We start from the raw sequence: 27,099 nt of genomic DNA, 5'->3' as shown, positions 1-27,099 counted from the left end.
AGAAATAATAAATACTTCTTTTCAGACAACAATTCAATAAAAATTATATTAAATAAAGGGCCAGGGAAAGATAGACTAAAAATTAATTGGAAATTAAATAATCTAATTCTAAAAATGATCAGATCAAACAACAAATTACAGAAATAATCCATAATATCTGATTCTTTTTGTACAGCAAAATAATGGTTTGGACATGTATACTTATTTTGTATTTAATTTATACTCTAATATATTTAACATGTATTGGTCATTCCGTCATCTAGGGGAGGGGGTGGGGGGAAGGAAGGAAAAAATTGGAACAAAAGGTTTGGCAATTGTCAATGCTGTAAAATTACCCATGCATATAACTTGTAAATAAAAAGCTATTAAATTTTTTAAAAAGAAAAAGAAATAATCCATAATTTCATCCAAGAAAATGACAGTAATGAGATAACATACCAAAACCTATGGGATGAAGCCAAAGTAGTTCTTAGGAGAAATTTTATGTCTCTAAATAGCTACATGAATAAAATATATTAAGAAGTAATCAATGAATTGGATATGCAACTAAAAAAGCTAGAAAAAGAACAAATCAACCCCCCCCTAATTAAATATAAATTTAGAAATTCTGAAACTCAAAGGAGAGATTAATAAAATCAAAACTAAGAAAACTATTGAACTAATAAATAAAACTAAGAGTTCATTTTATGAAAAAACCAACAAAATAAATAAACTTTTGGTTAATTTAATCAGAAAGAGGAAACAACAACAACAACAAAATCACCACCATCAAAAATGAAAAGGATGAACTTAGTACTAATGTAAAATTAAGTAATAATTAGGAGCTATTTTGTACAATTATATGGCAGCAATCTAACTGAAATGGATGAATATTTACAAAAATATAAATTGCCTAGGTTAACAGAAGAGGAAATAAATTACCTAAATAATCCCATTTTGGGAAAAGTAATTGAACAAGTCATTAATGAGCTCACTAAGAAAAATCTCCAGGGCCAGATGGATTCTCAAGTGAATTCTACCAAACATTTAAACATCAATTAATTCCAATACTATGTAAACTATCTAGAAAAATAGGTAAAGAAGGAGTACTGCCAAATTTCTTCTATAACAGAAATATGGCACTGATATCTAAATCAGGAAGAGCCAAAATAGAGAAAAAAAATTACAGGCCAATCTCCCTAATGAATACTGATGCAAAAATTTTAAGTAAAATATTAGCAAAGAGAGTATAGCAACTTATCAGCAGAATAATACATTCTGACCAAATGGGATTTACACCTGGAATGCAGAACCGATTCAATATGAAGAAAACTATTACCATAGTCGATCGTCAATAACATAATCAACAGAAATCATATGATAATCTCAATTGATTCAGAAAAAGCTTTTGACAAAATATAGCACCTATTCCTATTAAAAACACTAGGGATCATAGGGATAAAGGGAGTTTTCCTTAAAATAATAAGCAGTATCTATCTAAAACCTACAGCAAGCATTATAACAAGCTCAGCAATGAAACAAGGATGCCCATTATCACCACTATTATTCAACATTGTATCAGAAATATTGGCTTTAGCAATAAGAAAAGAAAAAAATTAAAAGAATTAGAATAGGCAATGAAAAAATAAATGATCACTCTTTGCATATGATATGATGATACACTTAGAGAATCTTACAAAATCATCCAAAAACCTACTGGAAACAATTCACAGCTTTAACAATGTTGCAGGATATAAAATAAACTCACACAAATCATCAGCATATCTATATATTATAGACAAAGCCCATCAGCAAAAGGTAGAAAGAGAAATTCCATTTAAAATTACTGTAGACAAAATAAATTACTTGGGGGTCTACCTGTCAAGACAAATCTAAGCACTATATGAACATAATTACAAAATACTTCTCACACAAGTGAAATGAGATTTAAACAATTGGAAAAATATGAATTGCTCTTGAGTAGCAATTTTATTTGTAATATATATTTATAAATTATAATAAAAATGACAATTCTGCCAAAATTGGTCTACTTGTTCAGTGCCACACCAATAAAACTGCCAAAACATTATTTTATAGAACTAGAAAGTGTAGTGTTCGGGCTAGCTTTCTGGAGGACCTCAGGACCAGCCTTGATGTTAGTGCAGGAGTGCAGGAGGCAGGAAAGCCACCACAAGGCTGGTCAAAGATAGAATGTCTATTTTCCAGTCCTTCTTAGCCCTTATATACCTTATCATTACAGCATACTGATTATATGTGAACTGAGAGAACCATTACATCACCATACTAAATACTAAGTATATACGTGAACTAGAGAACCATTATCTCATCAATTCCACTGAGTTAACACCTTGTTTCAAGTATACTTCTCCAGAGTGCAGGCGCTTTACAGAAAAAAATAATAAAATTCATATGGAAGAACAAAAGGTCAAGAATAATAAGGAAATTAATGAAAAAAAAAATACAAAGAATGGTGGCCTAGCAGTACCAAACCTAAAATTATACTATAAAGCAGCAGTCCTCAAAACTATTTGGCACTGACTAAGAATTAGAATGGTGGATCAGTGAAATATTTTAACTACTAATGACACAATAATCAAGACCTGTAGCAATCCTGTATTTGATAAAGCCCCAAATGCCATTGTCTGGAATAAGAACTCACTATTTGACAAAAATTACAGAGAAAATTGAAAAATAATATTTCAGAAACTTGGCATAAACTTACATCTCATACCCTATATGAAAATAAGGACAAAATGGATGCACAATTTGGGCACAAAGGATGATACCATAAACAAATTAGAAGAACATCATATAATCAGATCTTTAGGACAGAGAGGAAATTATGACCAAAGAAGAACCAGGGAACAGTATGAAAAACTAAATGGACAACTTTGATTACATTAAATTTAAAAGTTTTTACACAAACAAAATCAACAGAAACAAGATTAAAAGGGAAGTGCAAAGCTGGGAAAAAAATTTTGCAGTCAGTGTTTCTGATAAAGGTCTCATTTCTAAAATATATAAAGAACTGTGTCAAATTTATAAGAATATAAGTCAATCCCCAAACTGATTCAGATGATGAAATTAAGGCCATTTACAATTATATGATAAAATGCTCTAAATCATTAGTGATTAGAGAAGTGCAAATTAAAACAACTCTGAGATACCATCTCACACATCTCAGATTGGCCAAGGTGACAGGAAAAGATAATGATAAATGTTGGAGGGGAGTTGGAAAATTGGGACACTAATGCACTGTTGGTGGAGTTGTGAAATGACCCAACCATTCTGGAGAACAATTTGGAACTATTCCCAAAGGGCTATAAAACCATGCATACCCTTTGACCCAAGAATGCCATTATGGGTCTATATCCTGAGGAAATTATAAAGGAAGGAAAAACACCCACATGTGCAAAAATGTTTGTAACAGTTACTTTTATGGTAGTAAAGAATTGGAAAATGAGTAGATGACCAACAATTGGGGAAGTCTGAACAAGTAGTGGCATATGAAGGTAATAGAATGTTACTATTCTATAAAAAATGGTCACACTGATTTTAGAAAGGTCTGGAAAAATTTACATGAACTGATACTGAGCAAAACAAGCAGAACCAGGAGTGCACTGTACACAATAACAGCAAGAATGAGCAATGATCAATTATGAAAGACTTGCTTCTTCTCAGTGGTACAATGATCCATAACAGTGCCAATAACTTTAAACAGAAAATGCCATTTGCTAATGATGAATGTTGAAGGAGATGTGGGAAAACTGGGCCACTGATGTGAATGGATTCAAACATTCTGGAGAGCAATTTGGAACTATACTCAAAAAGTTATCAAACTGTGTATACCCTTTGACCCAGCAGTATTACTATCGGGCTTATACCTCCAAAGAGATATTTAAAAAGGGAAAGGGACCTGTGTGTACAAAAATGTTTGTGGCAGCCCTTTTCATAGTGGCTAGAAACTGGAAATTGAATGGATGCCTATCAATTGGAGAATGGCTGGTATATGAATGTTATGGAATATTAGTGTTCTGAAAGAAATAACCAGCAGGATGAATACAGAGAGGTTTGGAGAGACTTACATGAACTGATGCTGAGTGAAATGAGCAGAACCAGGAGATCATTATACACTTCAATAACAATACTATATGATGATTAATTCTGATAGACGGGGCTCTCTTCAACAATGAGGATCCAAATCAGTTCCAATTGATCTGCAATGAACAGAACCAGCTATCCCCAAAGAAAGAACACTGGGAAATGAGTATGGACTATAGCATAATATTTCCACTCTTTCTGTTATTGTTTGCTTGCATTTTTGTTTTTTCTTCTCAGGTTATTTTTACCCTCTTTCTAAAATCCAATCTTTCTTATACAACAAGATAATTGTATAAATATGTATACATATATTGTATTTAACATATTTAACATGAATGGGACTATCTTCCATCTAGGAGAGGAGGTGGAGAGAAGGAGGGGAAAAGTTGAAAGAAGTTTTTGCAAGAATCAATGCTGAAAAATTACCCATTCATATGTTTTGTATATAAAAAGCTATAATAAAAAAATAATAATAAAAGAAAATGCCATCTGCATCTAGAAAAAGAACTAAGGAGATTCAATCAACACATTCTATGTTCACTTCCTTTTTTCTGTTTTTTTTCCTCTCCCATGGTTTTTCCCTATTGCTCTGATTTTTCTCTCTCAACATTATTCATGAAGTATCTTCATAAAGTGTACTAAAAATAAATAAACTTAGAGGAAAATTTTTTTAAAGAAAAGGAAAGATAATATACCTTCCTGTGTCTACATATACTTTATACATGTTTATATATACATATCTACATTTAGTTTATACATATAAGCACACACATCTTAAAAACCTCATTTTCATCCCCAAGAAAAACCGGGCTGCTCCATCTACAAAACTGCTCCAAGACAAGGTGGAACTCAAAAATGTTATTTCTAATAGATCTATGAAAAGAATTACATTTCTGTATTTTTCAGGGGTGAAATAAGAATTACCTTTCTGTTGGATGACATCTGTGCTGTCATACCTTATCACTCTCAGTGGCTTTCTTTTGTATTACATTTATACAGTCCATCCAATCCAAACTGGATTAGTTTCTTCGTTTTCCCCTTGTGGTCAGTCTCCAAGAATGCCATACTACCTAAACTTTTCTCTGTTACTTAAATTTGGGTGCCTTAAGTTTATCATAAGCTTCTTTTTAAACAGTTATTTAGGTTAATTAATGTGATATAGTATGAAAAAGTACTATCTTGGTATCAGAAAACTTCAGCTGAAGTTCCAGCTCTAACATTTTTCTGTGTGACTTCAAGCAAGTTGCTTGATTTTTATAACCCTCAGTTTCTTTATCTATAAAATAGTATTAATAATACTTACATACTTTGATTCAAAGGGTTTCTGTTAAGAAAACTGGTTGTAAGCCTTTAAACACTGCACAAATATAGTGTACAAATAAATCCTCCATACCCTAATTTTTCAAAAGATCTGGAATTTCACTGATGTGGATATTTCTTATACTAGTGCAGACCATAACCTATAATCATTCTTACCATGTGCCAGACATTAGAGATATAGAGATTTGAAAATAAAAATGCATTCCAACTCTCAAAGCTTGTATTTCAGTGAGGGGAAGTTTTAGAATGTTTTATAAATTCTCCTTCAATTTGTAATAGTAGATAGTTTCAGAAGTTATTGTGGTTAAAACCTCTATCATTTCATTACCAGTTCCAAATCATGCTGCCTCCAGTCCAGCCACAATCACTATATTTTTTTCACAGAAGCCTTGTGCTAAGAAACAAAGACTCTGATAAATGATCTTTCACTTTATATTTCCCTGAACTTCTACTCATTCCCTCTCCTCACTTGAGTCTGTAAAGCTAGGGACATGAGGCTTTGGATTTTTTGGTCTTAGTTGTAATTGTGCCTATAAAGTGTTTTATTTTTCTTTCTGTCTGCTTATCTTCTGCCTTCTGATGAAGGGTTTAATCTGAAATTTCCCAGACTGATCTTCAGACAACAGACAGATAATATAATCCTAGGCCAATTATCAAAATTTTTCCAGGCTGAAAAGAATACTAGAGTCCTAGAATGATCATCAAAACCCCAATATCATATCCAAACCATAATGAGATATAGAAGCAGAATGTCATTAGAGACCATTCTCTGCAATAAACATTTGACCTTTTTTTAGTTTTCTAATCTTCTTATACCTTCCTTCCTGTACACTACCATCCAGTGACCTGACCTCTTTGCTTTTATTTATACAAGATACTTCATCTCTTAAACATCTCTGTGTTTCACTAGGTCCTCCCCATTTTGGAATGTCTCTGCTTCCTGGCTTCCCTGGCTTCCTTCAAGTCTTGGCTAAAATCTTACCCTCTGAAGTAGCTATTCCCAGTCTAATGTTAGTGCCTTCCTTCTGAGATGACCTTATTCTATATATGTATGTATGTATATGTGTGTGTTTGTATGTGTGTGTATATGTGAATACACACATACACACACATATATATAAATCCAAAATAGAAAAAGATAGACAGAAAAACAAAACAAAATTGTCATGTGCCCAGCAGAATATTGGCGGGGGGGATTCAAAATATGTAACAATAACTTTCCATTTCAGGAAAGCATATATAATAATAGAAGATATTTTATTTATAACTGTCCATCTTTACTTTTTTGTAGGTTTTCTTTTGTTCTCTGCTGTGAACTTTTTTCTTCCTTTCCTCAGCTCCGCCTCTCCCAAGCAAGCTGCAAGTTAAGCAAGGATATATTTATGTACACATACACACTTACCTAATACACACACACACACACATATATATATATATACACATATATATATACCTATATATAGACATACATACACATATATACATATGCATATACATATATATCTAAGTCAGTATTAATATGACTGTCATAATAGTATGGATTTCTCTCTTGATTGAATCTTTTAATACTTTGACTTTGTCTAACATAAATGATTATTACCCCTACTTTAAAAAAATAAATTCTATTCCTGCTTATTGTTATTATATATCTTTTTGCATATAGCTATTTCCATATTGTCTTTCCCATTCAATTATAAGCATCTTGAGGGCAGGGACTGTTTTAATTTTTTTAATTTCTTATCCTTGTATATAATAGGTAACTTAATAAATACCTGTTGACTTGTACTCATGAAGACTTAAGTACAAATTCTACCCCAGACACTTACTAGGTGTGACCCTGAGCAAATCATTTAGCCATAATATGCCTGTTTCTTCATCTCTAATATGAAAGGTTAGACTCAGTATCTTCTTATCTCTCTACCTATTTCCTTTATTTCCCTTTGGCTTTATGACTATATAAACCTAAAGATAATATAAAGGAAGCTGAGGAGAGAGTAATTGCAACTTAGAAGATCAAGTTAGGCCTTAAAAGGCTACATTAAAACTTGAGCCTTCATGAAAGACAAGGATTTTGAGAAGTGAGGGTAGGAGGGAGTGCATTCCAGGGATAAATGTAAAGTCTTATATTTGGGTTAAAAAAAATCAACATCAATGTACAACAGAAAAAGAAATGGATAGGTTGTATTCTTCCTGAAAAAAAAAAAATTCAGGAGTTTAATAAACATTAAGTTTAGCAGTGATTCAATGTGGGTTAAAACTGCCTTCAAATTGAATGTGGTTATAGGTTTCATTATAACCTATTATCCAGAAATAAGGAAATAATTTTCTCCTTGTACTCTGCCTTGAACAGATCATACTGGAATATTGTATTTAATTCTAAATGCCATGTACTATATTAGGAAGTATATGAAAAACAAGAGAACATCTTGAGGAAGCAACTAGGATGGTGAAGGAAAAGCCTTGAAGCTATGTCATTTGAGGATTGGTTGAAAGAATTAAGGATGTTTTTCCTTGAAAAGAGAAGACTGAGGCAGGAGGAGGAATGGAATTGTAATTGTAATAAAACATTTGAAAAACTGTCACAGAAAAGAGAGATTAAATTTATGTTGTTTGGCTCCTAATGGAAAAACTTCAATGGATATATATTGAAAAGAAGAGGAGGAGGAGGAGGATTAAGAGAACAGGGAGGAAGAGAAGGAGAGGGAGAAAGAGGAAGAGGACTTTAGTATAAGAAAAAGATTTTTCCTAGCTCATGAAAACTGGGAATGGGCTTCCTTAGGTTGTAGTGGGGTTTCTCCCTCTCACTGTCTCTGCTCTTGCATAGTTGTAACAGTCCTGCCCAAACAAGATTTTAGTGCTGGGCAACTGTTTGACAATAATATTGATAATGCAATTTATGTATACACATCTAAATGCCTATAACTAACAGTTTTGAATATTAGAGTAACCCATAATTGTCACTCTATTTACTTATAAGATTACTGAGAAGAATTAGATATTGCAAAAATAAAAGGAGGAGCAAAATTAAGCTTGGTGTAAGGGGGAAAATTGTTAACAGCCATCCAAACAGCTTCCAGAATTTTAAATTTGAGTCCAGTGTGACAACTTCCTCTAATACAATTTTCTACTCAATACAGGTAACAAAGCCTCAGAGCCACTGATTTCATATTTAAGTCCCTAAACAAAAGACCAAGAAGTGCTTGAAATGCTACCCTGCTTCAATGTCAGTGAATGCGTTTTCCACCTGGGAAATCCAAAAGGCATATGCCTTTTTTTTTTTTTTTTTTTTTTTTGCCTTCACACTTGTCTCTAGGCAATGAGTGCTGCCAAGCTCATTTTTAATAAGATATCTCTTGACAGAGCATTCAGAAGCACCTCTTAGAATATAGAGGCAGATGAAACACTGTGGTGGACAATCCTGAAGCATAGCCTGGGGCATTCATGTATGCCAGAGAGCCTGCACACATCAGGGCCACCCATGGGGGTCTCTTAAGGAGCCTGATAATTGAGGAATAACTAACACAGTTCCTAGAAAGATTTGCCAAGTACAGTCAAGCCAAACTGAGTTTTTCAGACCTGCCAAGGCAGATAACATGAAATTTTTTTTGACAACCTATGGAATTAATTATCACAAGTGCTACTTAACTGTAAACAATTCCTATCCAATTTGAGACTGATGCCAATAAGCATGTAGCACAAAGAAAGGAATATGACAAAAAAAAACTTGTCAGGAATTTTATATGGTCATTTTTTTTTTACTGAATCCATGGAATCATAAACATAGTTTTCTGGAAGCATTTATTAACACTCTCCCAATTAAAGTCAAAGTTTCTTGAATCAAAAATATGACTTAGTTTTTCCCCAATTAAATCTAGAGACCAAATGATGTAGAAAGCCAGCCTCAGAGTCAGGAAAGTTTGCATTTATGTTCTACAATGAATATGTATTTTATTTTGTAATAAATATTTCATATTATATTCTTTTTTACAAATTGAGTTCCAAATTTTCTCTCTCCCCCATTTATTGAGAAAACACATAATATATTATTTATACACATACATATATATATATATATATATATATATATATATATATATATAGTTAGTTAGTTAGTTATTTGTTTGTTTGCTTATTTTTTGCTGAGGCAACTGGAGTTGTGACTTGCCCAGGATCATACAGCCAGGTCCTCCTGACTTCAGGGGTGGTTTTCTATCCACTGTGCCACCTAGCAGCCCCTCCTTTACATAATTCTAAAGCTGAGAAGGATCTCAAAGGACAGCTATTCCTACCCCTTTATTTTATATATACGGAAGCTGACCCTAGGGGATAAGCAATTTGTTCAGAGTCATCGACATAATAACACTCAGAAACAGAATTTGGAGTGGAGAGCTGAGGTACTTTCTACTATACCACATTGCTTCATGAATTGATTACATGACATGGAGCAAGTTACTTAACCCTTTGATGTCCAAGTAACCACCCAAGACTGCAAATGATAGACTAGTTGTACTAGTCAAAGTGATTTCCTCATCAGAAGTTCCCTATATCAAATCATAGATCTGGGCCAAATCTGTACATACATTGGCTTTGAAGTAGCTAAATGGAGCAGTAGAGAGAAGATTGGAGTTGGAGTCAGACCTGATTTTCAGTACTGCTTCAGTCACTTACCACCTGTGTGACCATGCATTAGTCACTTACATTCTGTCCACTTCAGTTTTCTCTTCTTTTATCATTCAGTTGTTTGAATCATGTCTGAGTCTCCTTGATACCATTTGGGCAAAAATATTAGAGAGGTCTGTCATTTCCTTCTCCTGTTCATTTTATAGAGGAGGAAAGTGACTTGCCTAGAGTCACACAGCAAGTTAACTGTCTGAGGCTGGATTTGAATTCATGAAAATGAGTTGGAATTAATTGAAATAATAACTTCAGCAAAGTTGCTGCAAATACTGAATTTGTGAAAACTGAACCATTATTCCTAGTGGAAATATGGGTTTAGATTCCTCCTAACCTCTGGGCACAATATTGCTTTAGCACTTTCCAAAGTAGCCTCACATACAGGTTAGCAAATTTCCTCTTCTTTTCACTGGATGTACTTGTAAAAACACTTTGACTCTTGCCTGGAATGAAGTTTGTCTAAACACAAATATTCTCTTTGTAAGATACATCACAATTTTCTTGGGCTTAGGACATTAGATAAGGGCTTTTTAAGCTTTTTCCACACATGGCTCCTTGTTTTTTCTACAAGGAACCTTGTATATCTCTGCCATGTATCCATTTGAAGCATACTTTTATAGTAAGGCAGGGGTGGGGAAAATTTTTTCTGCCAAGAGCTTTTTAGCTATTCAGATGTGTGGACAGTGAAGGAGATCCTAACCAAACAAGAAACAGAGAGTATTTATTTCACAAGACAAAATGTATCGTTTAGATTAAACAAAATTTAAAAGCTTTTCACACACAAAAAAAATCTAATATTGTAAAAATTAGAAAGGAAATGGACAAGTGGGTACAAAAAAATCTTTGCAGCAAATTTCTTGATAATGGTTTCATATCCAAGGCATAAGGTCCTGATTCAAACTGAAAAGACTGAGAGCCACTCCCCAAAAAATAAATGGTCAAAGGATATCAACAAATCTCCAAGGAAGAAATCTGAGCTTTCAATAACTATCTGGGAAAATGTTCTAAACTATTAACTTGACAAATTGCAAACTAAGAAAACTTTGAAGTTCTACCTCACACCTATCAAGTTAGAAAAACTGGCTAAAATGGAAAATTATAAATGCTAATAGAGTTGCAGTACAAGTATCATAGAGTGCAATGGGCTGGAATTCTGGAGAAATGTACTTGAAACAAGGATTCTTAGAACAAGGTGTAACTCAGTGGAATTGATAAGACAATGGTTATCTAGTTTAGCATGGTGATTAATAGTTCTCTAGTTCAGTTTGATTAATTTAATCCTAAAACAAGGTATTAACAGTAGAATTAAGATAATGATTATCTAGTTTACATATACTTAGTACTTAGTATAGTTCTACAAGTTGACACCTATGATGATGTACTTATAATAGAGAATATAAGAGCTACGAGATCTGGGAGAGGGAACAGACTTCAAGATAGAGACCCTCTTGGTGGCTCTCCTGCTTCCTGCACTGAAACCAAGACCCATTCTGGAGGGCCTCCAGAAAGCTAGCTGGGCCCCAGGTGAAAGAGACAGACTATGAAGGAGACAATAAAGACTTTGGACTTTATCCCTGACTATACTCGTGGTGATTACTCCTTGGACAAGGCTGGTCCAGAGACCTCCAGAAAGCTAAACAGGACATTACATTTTGGCAAAAAACGGGGAATTGTTGAGGGACAGGTCAATTCTCCGAGAGCCTCCACAGCTGTGGATCATAACATTTGAAGGAGTTGCAAGGCAGCCTTTGCTGACACAGGAAATGTGTCAGCTGGGAATGAGATAAATTGGAGGCAGAGGGAAGAGGAGAGAGGTCACATGTAATGTTCTCTTCTTTTCTAAAATATAATGGTTCTCTCTGGGAGCAGGTTTCTTGGGGAGGTTTTCTGGAGGCAGTCTTTGTTTCAGTTCCAAGTAATAATCACCTCAAATGCAGCCAGGTGTTAAAAGTTTAAATCCTTTATTGTCTCCTTCAAAATAGCCTGGTTAGTTTTCTTAGAGGCCTATCTCCCTCCTTGGTTCCTTGCAGCTCTTGGAGCTTCTCTGCCAGCTTCAGCCTCCAGCTTTCTCTGAATCTTGGTTCTGTTCTTCTGAATCCCCAGTTCTGCCCAACTGCAGTCTCTAGCTTTTCAATCTCCTCATCTGACTCACTTCACTGACTCAGCTCCTTTTATGCTCTTTTAGAGGTATAAACTCAAAGGTTGACTCCTTCTCTGAGAGTGGGATTATGGGAGTTGTAACTTGTGAATCTCCCGGACTTGTGATCTCTAATGTGTAAACTCTCTTAAATGTGTGAACTCTAATGTGGGAACCAATTACATAAGCATTGTTTCTATCAACTCTAATGAGTTAACACTTTGTAAGGATTCTAACAGACAGACAATGTTACGTCCTCTCAGTCAGAGAGGTCCGAGAACAGCAACGGCCTCTCAGTCTCCTTGTATCATCCTCTCACAAGAGGAGATCCATTCTGGGGTGGATCTCCAGCAGCCACTGTCAGGGGGCTCCTGTGTATTCCAGCAGCTCTTCCATGTATTCCAACAATAGATTAATGTTGATAGTTGTCTGAATTATTTCTGCCATTCTGGAAAGCAATTTGGGACTTTGCCTACAATGTTACCTAATTATGCAAACTGTTTAACCCAGTTAAACAACTAATAGACCTATATATGAAAAAAAAAAATGAAAAGAAAGAGGTCTATAACCATAAAAAATATTTACAGAAACTTTTTTTCAGCACCCAAAAATTGGGTCTGGGGTGCTGTCCTCCTGGAGAATGATTAAACAGATTGTGGTTTATGAACATAATGGAATATTAATCATCCCAAAGAAATTGTGAAATGGGCATTTTCAGAAAAAAAAAATGAAGGACTATTATTGTAACCTCCCACCCAGAGGTTACAGATTGCTAGTTTACCTAAAATCCCAGGTCTTCAGATGTCTCTGGCCACTGCCTCTCCATGCAGTGGTTCTTATGTCCAACAGAGCACCCAGACACAGTGGCTTGTGAGCCCTTATTCCACATGATCACATCCTGCATACTCTCCTGCACTCTTACTTAACTCCTCCTAAACTCCTTCCATTTCCTAGTCTTCATTGCTTATATAGGGTCTATGAGGTCACACGCACAGCCAATAAGGGAAGAAGACGTCTCTCATTGATGATGCGTTTTCAATGTGATCAGAGCTTCTGCTCACGAGGTGGTCCATGGGTGCCGAGATTACACCCGGGTGCCTCAGGCATCAAGGCCTCTTTACTTCCTCTTATACTATATGAGATTCCTCTCAGACCCTTACATATTATCAAAGTGAAATGAACTGTATACAAAGTAACAGCCTTATTATAAGATGATCAGCTGTGAATGGCTTGGCTATTCTCAGCAATTCTCAACTCAGAAAGACTTATGATCAGAAATGCTAGGTGTATCCAGAGAAGGAACTGATGTTTTCTGAATAAAAATTGAAGCACACTTTTTAAACTTTATTTTTCTTAGGGTTTTTTTTTTTTTTTTTTTTGGGTATATGTTTTCTTTAACAACATCATTATTATGGAATTGTTTTGCATGACTACACATGTAAATCTATATTTGCCTTCACAATGAGAGAGATTGGGAAGGGAGAAATGAATAGATTTTTCTTAAAGATCAAGAATAAAAAATAAATGGTACAAAGTAAAGTGAGTAGAAGTAGTACAACAATTTATATTTTAATAATATTATAAGAAAATAGTTTTAAAGATTTTAGAACTCTGATTAAAGCAATGATAAATATAAGTCCAACAGTATGAAGATTAAACATTCTGCTTATTTTCTGGTAGAGAAGTAATAAATTTAAGATTCAGAAAGACATAAATTTTCAGTTAAGGCTAATTTGGGGATCTGTTTTGATAGATTATACAAATTATATAATGAGGGCCTTATTTTTCACATTTAAACAAATACTCAATTGAAAGGGAAATGGTAGGAGGGACAGATTAATTTTAAAAATTGTTTATTGAAAATGTAAGAAATCTTTTTTAAAAGATGCTACTATGTGCAGGACATTATGCTCAGCACTGAGGATTTTTTTAAAAGATAAAATGAGAATTTCTGTTCTCAAAAGATTTTTGGTATTAGATGGGTAATAGGTTGGGGTATAAGAAGATGTATATACAAATGACTTTAGTATAAGTTGAGATGTCAAGCAGAATGGCCAATGTGATATGAAGCATTTGATGTAATTATTATATGTTTATTTATTATTAAATAATTTATTATTTGCAAAACATTTGAATGAATCCTGCCTCTATTTAGGAAATAGAAAAATATGTCAGAAGATATGACTTAATTCTAGTCAATTCTGACTAAAACCATTATTAGACATTGGACTTTAATATAAAATTCAAATAACCAATTTACTTTACCTCAAAGTACTTTAACTGTACTGTCAAAAGTTGTCTGTGTTGGCATTATAAGAGTTGTTGGTGGTGGTTGTTGTAGTATTGAATTAAATTCATATCCATTGAGAAAATAGTTAAATAACTGCTATATTGTGGATAGTGTAGAAATTTGCAGGTGTGAGTCTTGAAAGAAATGAATTGATGGTGCAGTTAGGTGGTGCAGTAGATAGAGCACCAGCCCTAAAGTCAGGAAGACCCTAGTTCAAATAGGTTGGAGCTGAGTTGTGGATTTTATGCACGGTTAAGAGATTGCACTAGATAAATTCTAAAATGCCTTCCAGCTCTGATGTTAGAATCCTATGAAAAGATTAAGGCAAAAAGAATATGCCATTTTCCCTTAACTCCACCAACTCCTTTACCTTAGTCCAGGAAAAGAATTAGAAAGTAAAATCAGTAAAGTGGTTTCTGATAATTAGTCCAAGTTTTTCTTCCTAAAACAATGTCATCCCTCCCTTCAAGTTTATGCCAACTAGTGGGGCTCCCTTGTCAATAGATTTGTGGCTGAGGGATAGGATAAGAGAACATTATTAGGAAGAAAAATATTTGTGGTATTTCTCAATGTTTTCTGAAAAGGAATCACTTTGTAACAAGGAATTGCTATTTTTCAGACTTAAGAAACTTTTTTTAAAAAGCACAAAAGCTTGTAAAAATTGATCCAAGAAAACATTGTGTGCCAGTTATCCCTGTAATTAAGTAGAATGAGATGTTCTTCCACAAGTATGCCATCCAAAATTGTCTGGAAAAACTATATTTTATGGACAAAATCATCAATTCCTCATCTGTGTCTGAATCTGAGAGATTTTGAATAACTCCAGGTTTATTATTATTTTTTACTAATAACTTTTATCAAAAAGAATGGTTTTTTGATTTGAAACCATGATAATGCTATTAAGTCAGCACTGACCCAGATTGAAAACTTGAAACTTGCTACATGTCCTTTCTTTTCAAAGAATGTGTAAATTGGGGAGAAAAGTATTAAGAAATAATGAAGACATAAGTGGCTGAAATATTTGTTTAAGAAGTGCCAAGAAAGTAATATTGTGAACTTTGAGTTATGAAGTTATTTCTGGAACTATCAGGCTTTTGTAAACATATAGTATTGGAGAAGAGTTAGATAACTGGATTTTTTCTGACATCTCTTTCCAGAAGTGTGGTATTATTTTGTTTTTCTTCTATCTTTTCTTTCACTTCTAAAACAAAGGATACTTTAGATATGTAAAAGGTAGTTTTTATATGTCTCTAAATGTCTTTTATAGACATATAAAAGATAGTCTTTGACCCCTCTTTCTATATGCTGTAATTAAAAATCTATTACAATGATTTCCAAGGCCATCTTTGGGACAGTAGAGATGGAAAATTGGATCTGAAATTTTAACATTCCTAGGAACTTCATGTACCAGTATACTACAACAGAGGCCTTGAAATTTATAATCTTACAAGAATTGTCACTGAGTGATTAGTTGCCTTCTAAAGGCAGTATGAATGGGATTAAAACTTATGTTTTCCTTGACTTCTGGGAAACTTCACAGGAACTTACTGCCTCTTTAAGGCCATCTCTAAGTGATACAATTGCCAGTTGATACTGTACCCTCTTATTTCAAAATTATACATTCCTTTTATATATGAAGTCAAATTTGCTGTTCCTTCTATACTCAAATTCTAGAGTTGTCCTTGCCTTATCTGAAAAAAAATAGTGGAAGTACCATGAGAAATGATTTTTAAAGTTATTATATAAGAAAAAACAGAAAAAATTTCCCCACCCTCTTTTTACCTCTCACCTTTGAATGAAAAGACATCATTGGATTAAAACAAGTTTTTAAGAGGTAAAGGAAAAGGTGGTAAGGAGAAATAGCTGAAGAAGTACTAAATGAGTACTTGTTTTAGAAAATATATATAGCTAGAGCTTATATCTTTGAAATCAAGTATATTTTATTCCAAATCCCTCCTTAAATCTGTAAGTTGTGTCCGGAAGATAGTCATCTGCTTTGGTAGAAGAGGTCTCTCACTCAAAACTTCCTATATTAGTTTACCCAACACAGCACAGTCTCTTACTAGATACTTCTTGAACTGAGCTGATTTGTTCAAAGATTAAAGATCCTCATTTCCCACTTCCAGTTTTAAAAAGAAATGATTACTCAATATTTTGTAGGAAGGATACTTTTGTGTTATGCAAAAAGCAAGTTGGTTATTCTTTCATGCTTGAAACATGGCAAAGGGCTGGGTTATGTCATTTAAAGAAAATCTGATATTGTCACATTTTGAGAACTTTAGGAATCATGCTTCCAGTAACAGTAGATGATGCCAGCCAAGATGTGTTCTTAACAGAAAGTGTTTTTTTTTAAATATGGAACAAAGTTAGGAAATAATTCTTGGTGCCCTTCCAGGGAGAAAATAATATCTGTAGAAAAAAAAACTCCAAACAACGTGAGCCTAAAATAATTTAACAAGACTTGTGAAACTTTCAGTTCCGATCACAGTCTTTTTCAGCCTTACTTAGTCATAGGGCAGGAAAAAATGATTTTTAGAGGTCCAGAACTCTACTCACCCTTCTTGTGTTAGAATTGTGCAATGTTTTTCAATCATGCTCTTAGCCCATTTTTCCATCATTGTCATAAATTTCACAAGCAGCCTCCCAACAAGCAGCAGACCTGACAACAGCATCCCACAGTTTTCCAAACCCCTTATTACTCTAAAGATTTGTAGGATAGCAATACTATAAAATTTGACTCTTTTTAGAAGAGCTATTTTAAGATAAAGTCACCAGTAGCCAGGTCCTGCAGATAACACTCTTCAAAGACAGTTAAAATTTATATTTCTGCTCATTAACTGGCTCTTATGTTCAAGACTATACAGAATAAAGAGATGAGTAAGAATGTTCTTTGAATCTCAGTGTCCAGCACAGTGACTAATGATTACTAAATGTTTGTTGCTTGACTGATTAAAGATGGAGTTGTTGCCCTTGAGGTCTTTAACATCTGAGAGAAGATAAAATATGTACACAAATTATCAAGCATAATAAGAGCACATAACTAAACATGGAAAAGCCTGTAGCTGTCATCAATACAACCACCTTATTTTATCATTGAAGTGACTAAGGATTGGTTTAATACAAAAATTGAACATGATAATGCTGAAATTACAGAGTGTAATAAGAGATTTGAGGAGGAAGACATTAGAGTTTACTTGTAGCTGTAGAAATCAGAGAAGAATACATGGAAAAAGCAACAAATGAGCCTAAAAGGGAAGCATTTCAATAGGTAGATTTAAAAGAGTAATGAGCAGGGATGGAGGGAATGAAAGAAAATCTAATCTTTGTTTATGATCTTATGCTCTGAGATCTAACCCATGAGCTAAAAATGCATTTACAGATCACTTTTTAAACAGATTTGTTTTTCAAGGAGAGATTCCAAAAATACAAGTGGAATAATCAAATGTGTTTCCATATCAGCCAAACTCTCTTTTCTGTTAGTTGTACCTTCTTATGCTATTGAAGTTTTTTTCTGAGGCATTAACATTTGTTTTGCTAGATTCGAATTCTAAACAAAGAAATTGAAGAAATAGCAATTACAGATTGAAATTAATTTTTTTTTGACTACTGTATTTTATATCCTTCCTGGTAGTTGAAAAAATAACAATGATAAACCAAGCTTAGTGACAATGGGCTAGAATCAACTTTCCCTTTAATACTTACTTGAAAAGAAATGCAAAAATTTCATGAAATTCCCCCCAAAATGGAAATCTACTAATTTGTTACTTTTTACCAAAATTCAGCTAAACATAATGTTTTGGAGAAAATAATTTGAGAATTGCAATTGGTATATACTTACACAAGTACATTATATATATATATATATATACATATATATATATTCATGTGTCTATATATATATTTGACATATATATATATGTGGATTAATTTTTTTTTCATTTAACACCCCAGAGGAATGTTTTGTCATTACTCTGGAGTATTAAATAGTCATTATATTGATCATAGTTCTTTCAGCTTTCAAAATTATTTATTTTTACAATATAGTTATTAGGAAAACTATTATATTGTACTTATTTCATTCTTCATCAATTTAAATTTGTCCATTTTTTTAAATGTTCATTTTTATATTCATACTGTTATGGATTTAGACCCTGTGAGAGGTTTTAAAGAGAAAATTTTATATATCATCCTCGAGGCAATAGTAATTTGGAATTTGTTAATTATATGAGTGACATAATCAGATTTACACTTTAGGAAAATCTTTTTAGCTACTATGTAGCTATTAAAGGAATTGGAGAAGAGATTGATATGATTCAGAGAGCCCCGTAAAAAAGCAACTGCAGTACAACATGATAATTGTAGAAATATGTATAGAAGAACTGCACATGTTTAAGATATATTGGATTACTTACTATCTAGGGAAAGTGGTGAGGGAAAGGGAGAGAAAAAAATTGGAACACAAGGTTTTTCAAAAGTAAATGTTGAAAATTATCCATATATATGCTTTAAAAATAAAAACACTTTAATAATCAACCAAATAAAGGAAGAGAGGCAGTTACATATAGAAGTAATTATGATGCAAAAATACAATAAATAACAAAATGGTTTAAAATAGAAAAAAAGAAGCAACTTCAATATTATGGGTAGGAGACCATGAAGATTATAAAGGCTGTGTAAGTAGGAAGAAGGAAAAGAATTCAAGAAATGACAAGATGAGATTCAATAGCTATGTGGGATAAGGAGGATGCAAAGGTAAGTATAGTGTCAAGAGTACAAACCTGGTGGACTATGAAAGAATGATGCTATACTCAACAGAAATGGGGAAGTTGGAAAAAAAGTATGGTTGGAGGGAACATTGAGTTCAATCTTGGACATGTTTAGTTTGAGATGTTTACAATGCATCCAGCATTTGGAGTTCAGTTAATCATATATTTAGAAATGGAAGAGAACTCTGAAATCATCTAATTTAACCCCCTCATTTTACCAAGAAAAGTGATACATTCTGTATGTATTTATCAATGGTAGAATTTTGTTTTTTTATAATAGCTTCTTATTTTTCAAATACATGCAAAGATAGTTTTCAAAATGCAGTCTTGTAAAAGCTTGTGGTCCAAATTTTTCTCCTCTCTCCCCCCCAAAAGCAAATAATCTAATGTAGGTTAAATGTGTGTGATTCTTCTAGACATAGTTTCACATTTATCATGCTGCACAAGAAAAATGAGATCAAAAAGGAAAAAATTAGAAAAAAATACACAAAACAACAACAAAAATGAAAATATCATGTTGTGATCCACATTCAGTTCCCATAGTTTTCTCTCTAGATGCAGATGATTCTCTCCATCCACAAGTCTTTTGGAATTGATCTGAATCATAAGATTGTTGAAAAGAGCCACATCCCTAAGAGTTGATTATCACATCATCTTGTTGTTACTATGTACAAAGTTCTCTTGGTTCTACTTAGGATCAGTTACAAATAAGTCTCTCTAAGCCTTTCTGAAGTTATCCTGCTGATTGTTTCTTATAGAACAATAATATTCCATTACATCCATATACTATAACTTATTTAGCTCAGTTTCCAGTTATTTGCTATTACAAAAAGGACTGCTATAAATGTTTTTGTCCATCTGTATCTTTTCTCTTTTTTTGTGATCTCTTTGGGATATAGATCCAGTAGAGACACTGCTATATCAAAGGGTATGCACAGTTTGGTAGCCCTTTGGCTATAGTTCCAAATTGCTCTCCAGAATGGTTGAATCATTCCACAACTCCACCAACAATATATTAGTGTCCCAGTTTTCCCACAAGCCCTCCAACATTTATCATTATTTTTTTCCTGTATGTAGTGGTACCACAGAATTTCTTAATTTGCTTAATGGTAGATTTTTTGGTTCCAGATATTGCTATTAGAGTTTAAGAGAGAGTAGTTCTGATACCTAGATTTGGTAGGTATCTGATAGATGTGATAATTAGACCCATGAGAGTTGAGATCACTGAGTGATTGTAGGGAGAGAATAGATGAATCAGGACACAGTTTGGGGTAACACCCATGTTTCAATTATATGTTTGTGTAGCTTTACTGAGATATTTTAGCAATATCTTTTAAAATGTATCACCCACACACAGTCCTTCAGATCTGGGCAGAGTGAATTGAGATTATCACTTTATTATTGGAAGCTATGCTACTACTCAGTGCAACCTAAGAGTGCATTGTTTTTTTTTGTTTGTTTTGTTTTGTTTTGTTTTGTTTTTTTCTTGGGGGGTGAGGGGTAGAGGGTGGGTTATTGTCTTATCACATAGTTGAATCATATGGAGCTTGATGTACTCTAGTATACCTAGAGCAGTAGTTGTTGTTGTTTTCAAACTGCTATTTGGCCACATTTCTCTATTTTGCAGTTGTGAGGTTGATTTTGTTTTTAATCCCAAATGGAAAACAATATTTATCTCTAGTGTGCAGGGCAGGTAGTAACACAGTAGAGAAAGAATTGGTTTTGGAATAAGGAAGAATCATCTTTGTGATGAATCAAATATGGCCCCAGACACTTAATAGCTGAACAAGTATCCTAACCCAGTTTACCTCAGTTTCCTTCTCTAAATAATGAGTTGGAGAAGAAAATGGCAAAGTGGTATATTTGCCAAGAAAATCCCAAATGGAGTCATATGAAAATAACTGAACAAGAAAATTGCTATGTGGATAAAATAAATAATATATATAAAGTACTTTACAAGCCTTAAGATGGTTTATGAATATTAGCTATAATTTATTTGTGTCCCAACATCTAACATTGCTACTAGTACATAGTAGGACCCATAATAAATGTGTTTTGGAATCATTTGCTTGCTTAAGTTGTTTATACATAAATACATGCATAGATACATATAGAGATACACACACACATATATACATAGTTAAGGTCTGTTTTTATCATTTTTTAAACTTCTATTTTATTATTTTTAGTTCAATTTGCTAAATCTCAGATGAAATATTAAACATCATTGTGAAAGATATGTGTAGAGGGCTGAAACTATTGAGTTGATGCACTGAGGTCAGGACTGCAGAGCACTTGAGGCGAACTACTGATTGGACAATACTCTATGGACATATGCTTGGAAAATGGTCCTTTCCACTATCCCGTGCTGGCTCAATGATTGGTGTATAGAGGATTGTAGGAGGGACTAGGGGGTGGAGAAAAGCTAGCCAGGGACACTTTTGGTGATAGACTTAGGAGAAGGCGGTCTCAGAGATTCTGCTTCCATCCTGTTCAATCCTGCGTCTAAGACGGAGAATAAAGATTAAGGACTTTTGCTTATCCCGACTCTGGCTAATTCTGGGGTGTCCTGATGCTAGTGCAGTCATTACAGACATGTTCCTTGCTTTTTATCTCATAGCTTGCCCACCAGGGACATATAAACCTGAAGGTTCACCGGGAGGAATCAGCACTTGTATCCCATGTCCTGATAAAAACCATACATCCCCACCTGGAAGTACTTCTCCAGAGGACTGTGTTTGCAAGGAAGGATACCAGGCAGCAGGTCACACATGTGAAGGTTAGTTCCCCACACTAAAATAAAAATATAAACAAAAATATATACAATTTTTCTTTTTCAGGTGGGAACTTCCTTTTTTCTATTTTTGAATCATGACATACTTACTAATGCATAATTCTTCTCTTTTACTTCTAGGTAGGAATTAATGGAGAGTAAGGAGATCTGGGAATCTTTAGGGCTTTCTTCACCAAAAACAGAAGTATCAATGTAGTCTGGAACCAATATGAAATGATAACAAGGCTAAAAGGCCATAATGCCAGTACCAGTAAGATCTCACTCTAATGTGTGATATTCTATGAGTGATATTCAAAGTTTGGTTCATTAATTCTATCATCCTCTATATTAGAATTCAATTAAGATTCAAATCATGATAATTACTTATATTGTTGTTGTTTTTTTTACTGACTTTGCTTATAGCAGCCTTATGAGTTAGATAATTATGATTATTCTCACTTTAAAAAGGAGAAAACTGACAAATTTACAGGGCTTTTCCAAAGCTACACCCAGAGCAAGTGTCAGAGATGTAACCTAGAGCAGGGCCTTCTATTTCCAAATCCAGTGCCATATTGAACACCTGTGGATAAGATATTACTAGATTTAGAATTAGAAGATTTGTTGTCAAATCTTTTTTTCTGTCCCTTCACAGCTAAGTGATTGGAAACAGGCAACTTTGCCTTATTTTATTCCTTTGTAATATGGAAGGAAAAAAAAAACCCTAGTATTTGTGTGACTTCCAATCAACAGACCAAATTCATTCTGTACTCAATGTGGAACTTTACTGTAGCAAATCACTAAGTTTAACCTTTTTAAAAATTTGTTTTTGTTCAACTTAACCATTAGTGGTCCATTGTCCTGCCCTGACACCTCCTGAAAATGGCTACTTTATTCAGAACATCTGCAACAACCACTTTAATGCAGCCTGTGGAATTCGATGTCATGCTGGATTTGAATTAGTGGGGAGCAGCATTCGCCTCTGTCAGCCCAGTGGTTTATGGTCTGGTTCAGAAAGTTTCTGCCGAGGTATGAAAATCACCAAGTAAACTTGTTAATTGATCATTTTTCTATTGGTTTAAAGATGGCTGATCTTGAAAATACTATTCTATTGATTCTTGAATCATCTTGCTGGATGATTTTTTTTTTCAAACAAACTTCTCTTTAGCCACATCTCTCAATTTTACCATTAAGAGATTGAGTTTTCAATCCCAAGCAGAAAATTTAATATTTATCTTTAATGTAATGTCACAATAGAAGGGGAAAAGGGTAGGAAGTTTTTAATTAGAACAAGTGAGTTCACCTGGCAGACTAGGTTAAATAGTTTCTACATTCTTTCCAACTGCAGTTTCTCAGGCCACTTTTATGAGTCAAAGAAGGAATTATAATTTCCAACAAAGTTATGCTTTAGAAAATATAAGAAAAATATGCCAAGAGTAATTTTTCTCTGCTACATTTGTGTGATAAGATAGATACATTTGCCCATGAGATAATTGAAAGACATTTCAATGGAAAAAAAAAGGGGGGGGGGGAACAAGGAATAATCCTAAGAATTATATGTTAAGATCTCTCAGAATTACTAGGAAATACATAAAAGAAAAAGAAAATATAAGTTTTAGAGAGGTTAAAATAGATTTAGAGATTATGGTAAAGCTAGATATTTAAATATATCAAAATTTATGGGTTATATGCAAACAATAGTTAAATATGCATCCCTGAACATTAATAATAAATGGAGATGTCATTCAGTCAAAAACATTTATTAAGTACCAGTATTATGTTAAGCACTAACGATTGTAATGTTCTGACTAGCTTTCTGGAGGGCCTTCAGACCAGCCAAGGCTGTTTGGTCTCAGCAGAATAATCACCACAAGAATAGTCAGGAATAAAGTCCAAAGTCTTTATTATCTCCTTCACAGTCTGTCTCCTTTGCCTTGGGCCAGCGTAGCTTTCTGGGGGACCTTCAGATGGACCTTGGTCTTGGTGGAGAAGTGAAGGGGACAGGAGAGCCACCACAAGAGTCTTTGTCTTTGAGTCTGAGCTCCAGTCTCCCATCCTCTGTCTTTTCTATCTCCTAGTCTCCCTTCCCTCCCGGATCTCTTAGCTCTTATATATTCTGTTATAAGTATATCATCATACATGTCAATCTTGTAGAATAGGTATCAGTTTTATAGAACTATACCAAGTACGAAGTACATGTAAATTAGAGAATCATTATCTCAATTCCACTGAGTTAACACCTTGTTGTAAAGATTACTTATTTCAAATACCCATGACCCTCTTTCTATATAAAGAAAGGCAAAAGATAGTCTCTTCTCTCAAGGAATTCCAAGTTTAATGAGGGAGACAATGTGCAAATAACTGTATAAACAAGTTATATTAAGGATAAATAGGAAATGATCAAAAGAATGAAAACACCAGCATTAAGGGGAATCAGAAAAGGATTCCTGTAGCAGGAAGTATTTTTGCTGGGATTTGAAGAAATTCCTTGAGGACAAAATCACTTTGCTTCCTTTTTGTCTTTGTACCTCCTGCATCCAGAACAGTGCCTGACTCTCAGTAGGTGCTTTTTGACTGGCTTTGCTCCTTCTAATAAAAAATGAGGTGTGAGAAAATGGGGTTTCTTTCATTGGTGAAAATGACATTATTCATGGACAACAGGGAATATATCCCTGCCATTGTTTTTCCTCTGGTGCTAAGGTTTTGAGCCATATAGTCCACACTCAATTATTTGGTTCTGCTTATGTGGACACTTAAACATTTGTGATATAGTTGCTTGGAATTAAGGATGGAAGCTGTAGCCATGGAACAAGGTAATGTATTCAAATGTTGGGAGATTTCTATCCAGCCTTATCCCTCTTTTTATCCCTATCCATCTCCCTTTCCTCTCCTCTCCTCTCTTCTCGTATTGTTGTGCATTTTGGAAAGACACACAGTTTCCTTGTGTGTGAACACAAAATGTGAAAACATTTCCCTTCACATTACAGAATGTGCTTCTCAGTTATTTATGTAATAACTATTGGGAATATTACTGAACTATGCCAAATTTCCCATATTTTGACACTAATTGAAAAGAGCCTGGTGGTTTGTCTCCCCCATTAGCACTGCCAATCATTTGGTAAAATTAACTCACTTCAACCACTTTGGCCCATTCAAGGGCCTACACTAAATAGATAGCAGATGTAAAAGACTCAGTCTCTTTTATTTTGCTCTATTCTACTTCAGCGGTAGTATTATTTAATTTCTCATAAAATTCTAACTCACAAGATCCTAAAACTGAATCCTAAGTTCTTCTAAATATGTCACAATACAACCATTAAAATTATGGTGTATTCATGAATTTTTACAAAAAAGGTGGGAAAGCACATTCGGCTAAATTTAATATGAACCACCATCATTTATGTTTCAAAGTGGTGTCTTTGGAACAGTCTGAGAGAACATAGGGTTATTCTCAGAATGTAGATTGGGAAGATTTCCATTGTCATATAGGGATATCTGTACCCTGAATCAAAGGCTCAGTAGTCTTCAAATGAGCTTGCATGCACATTCATAGTATGAATTCAATGAAACAATCGAGAAAACTACTGAAACACTTGGGTGTCCTTGTTACTACATCAGTGACCTATGTGAGATAAGTATAAAAGAAATCAAAGTTTGAAAAAACCTTTTATTTCCATCTTTTTCCAAAATATTAGCAATATTACCATGTTTTCTCTTTAAGATATATTATGGAAATTAATGAAATGATTGTTATTTTTGCATTTATTTAATTAAACTAAAGTCCATTTCTTTTTGTTAACTAGTTCGAACTTGTCCTCAACTCCACAAGCCTGATAATGGTGAAATCAGTTGTACATCAGGTGAAACATTATATAGGACAGTATGCTTGATAACCTGTGATGAGGGTTACAGACTAGAAGGAAATCCCAGACTTACTTGTCAAGGAAATTCCCAATGGGATGGGATAGAACCCCGATGTGTGGGTAAGTTTTCAATCAATAAATTGTTTTGTTTATATTTGTTATAATCCAAAGTTTTCTTGTGATGACCTCACTCTCAAATATGACTCAACAAATGATGTTTTGTTAAAATGTTGTAATCTCTAACTGTATGTGTGTATATGCTTATAAAATGTATTTAAAATGTAAATTTTAAAAATATAATATAAAGCCTAATTTACGTAGAATAACTGAAGAACAAGATGTTTGTTCTGAATAAGTGGATTTTCCAAGTGGTAAGTTTCTCTTGTAAAGCACCAAAATTTTATTTCAACCATTTGGGATGAATGTCTTTCAAAAATATTTTCTGAACATAGTATTTCAAGTATGGTCTTACTGAGGCAGAGTAGAACAGAAATATTATTTCTCTTTTTCAGAATACTTTGCCTTTATTGATTCTCTTTATATAGAATGTTAGCTTTTTTGATTCATGTTGTCTTGCCTCATACAGAATTTGAAGATCACTAAAACCTGCATAAAATGCCTGAGCATAGAGTCAGGAAAAACTGAATTCAAATCCAGCCTCAGATACTTATTAGTTGTGTGACCCTGTCACTTAGCCCTGTTTGCATCAGTTTCCTCTTCTGTAAAATGAACTAAAGAATAAAATGGCAAACTAGTCTAATATCTTTGCCAAGAAAACCCCAAATGGGGGTCACCAAGAAGACTGAAAAAGACTGAACAACAATAACAAAAATCAAAAGTTGATGATGGATGATGGATAAAATGCTGGATCTGGAATCAGGAAGACATGAGTTCAAATCCACATTCAAGTACTAACTAGCCATGTAACACTTAACTTGTTTGGCTTAATCTACTGGAGAAGGAAATGGCAAAGCACTTTAAAATTTTTTCCAAGAATACCCCATGGATAGTATTGGTGTGTTACAGTGCAGAGTCATAAAGATTCACACAAGCATGATTGACAACCACCAAAAAATGCAAAACAAAACACAAAATCCCAGATATTTTTTTCATAGAAAATGTTGGCCTGCCATGGCTATCCTAAATTATAAGTATGAAATTCATTTTTTGTTGTAGGA

At 33.8% G+C, this 27,099-nt stretch overlaps 1 protein-coding gene across 1 annotated transcript in view; it reads left to right on the top strand.

The window, feature by feature from the left end:
* Window positions 1-27,099, top strand: part of SVEP1 (sushi, von Willebrand factor type A, EGF and pentraxin domain containing 1) — a 340,179-nt gene that overhangs the window by 123,607 nt on the left and 189,473 nt on the right. Inside the window, exons 4-6 of the mRNA XM_031944100.1 lie at window positions 21,909-22,067; window positions 22,908-23,087; window positions 25,862-26,041. Coding sequence (XP_031799960.1) covers window positions 21,909-22,067; window positions 22,908-23,087; window positions 25,862-26,041 — 519 coding nt within the window. The remainder of the gene's footprint in view (window positions 1-21,908; window positions 22,068-22,907; window positions 23,088-25,861; window positions 26,042-27,099) is intronic.

Source organism: Sarcophilus harrisii, chromosome 1 (assembly GCF_902635505.1).
Source record: "Sarcophilus harrisii chromosome 1, mSarHar1.11, whole genome shotgun sequence".
In the NCBI taxonomy this organism is placed as follows: domain Eukaryota; kingdom Metazoa; phylum Chordata; class Mammalia; order Dasyuromorphia; family Dasyuridae; genus Sarcophilus; species Sarcophilus harrisii.
Note: the sequence above shows the minus strand (reverse complement) of the source record. Positions and strands in the feature narration are given on the sequence as shown.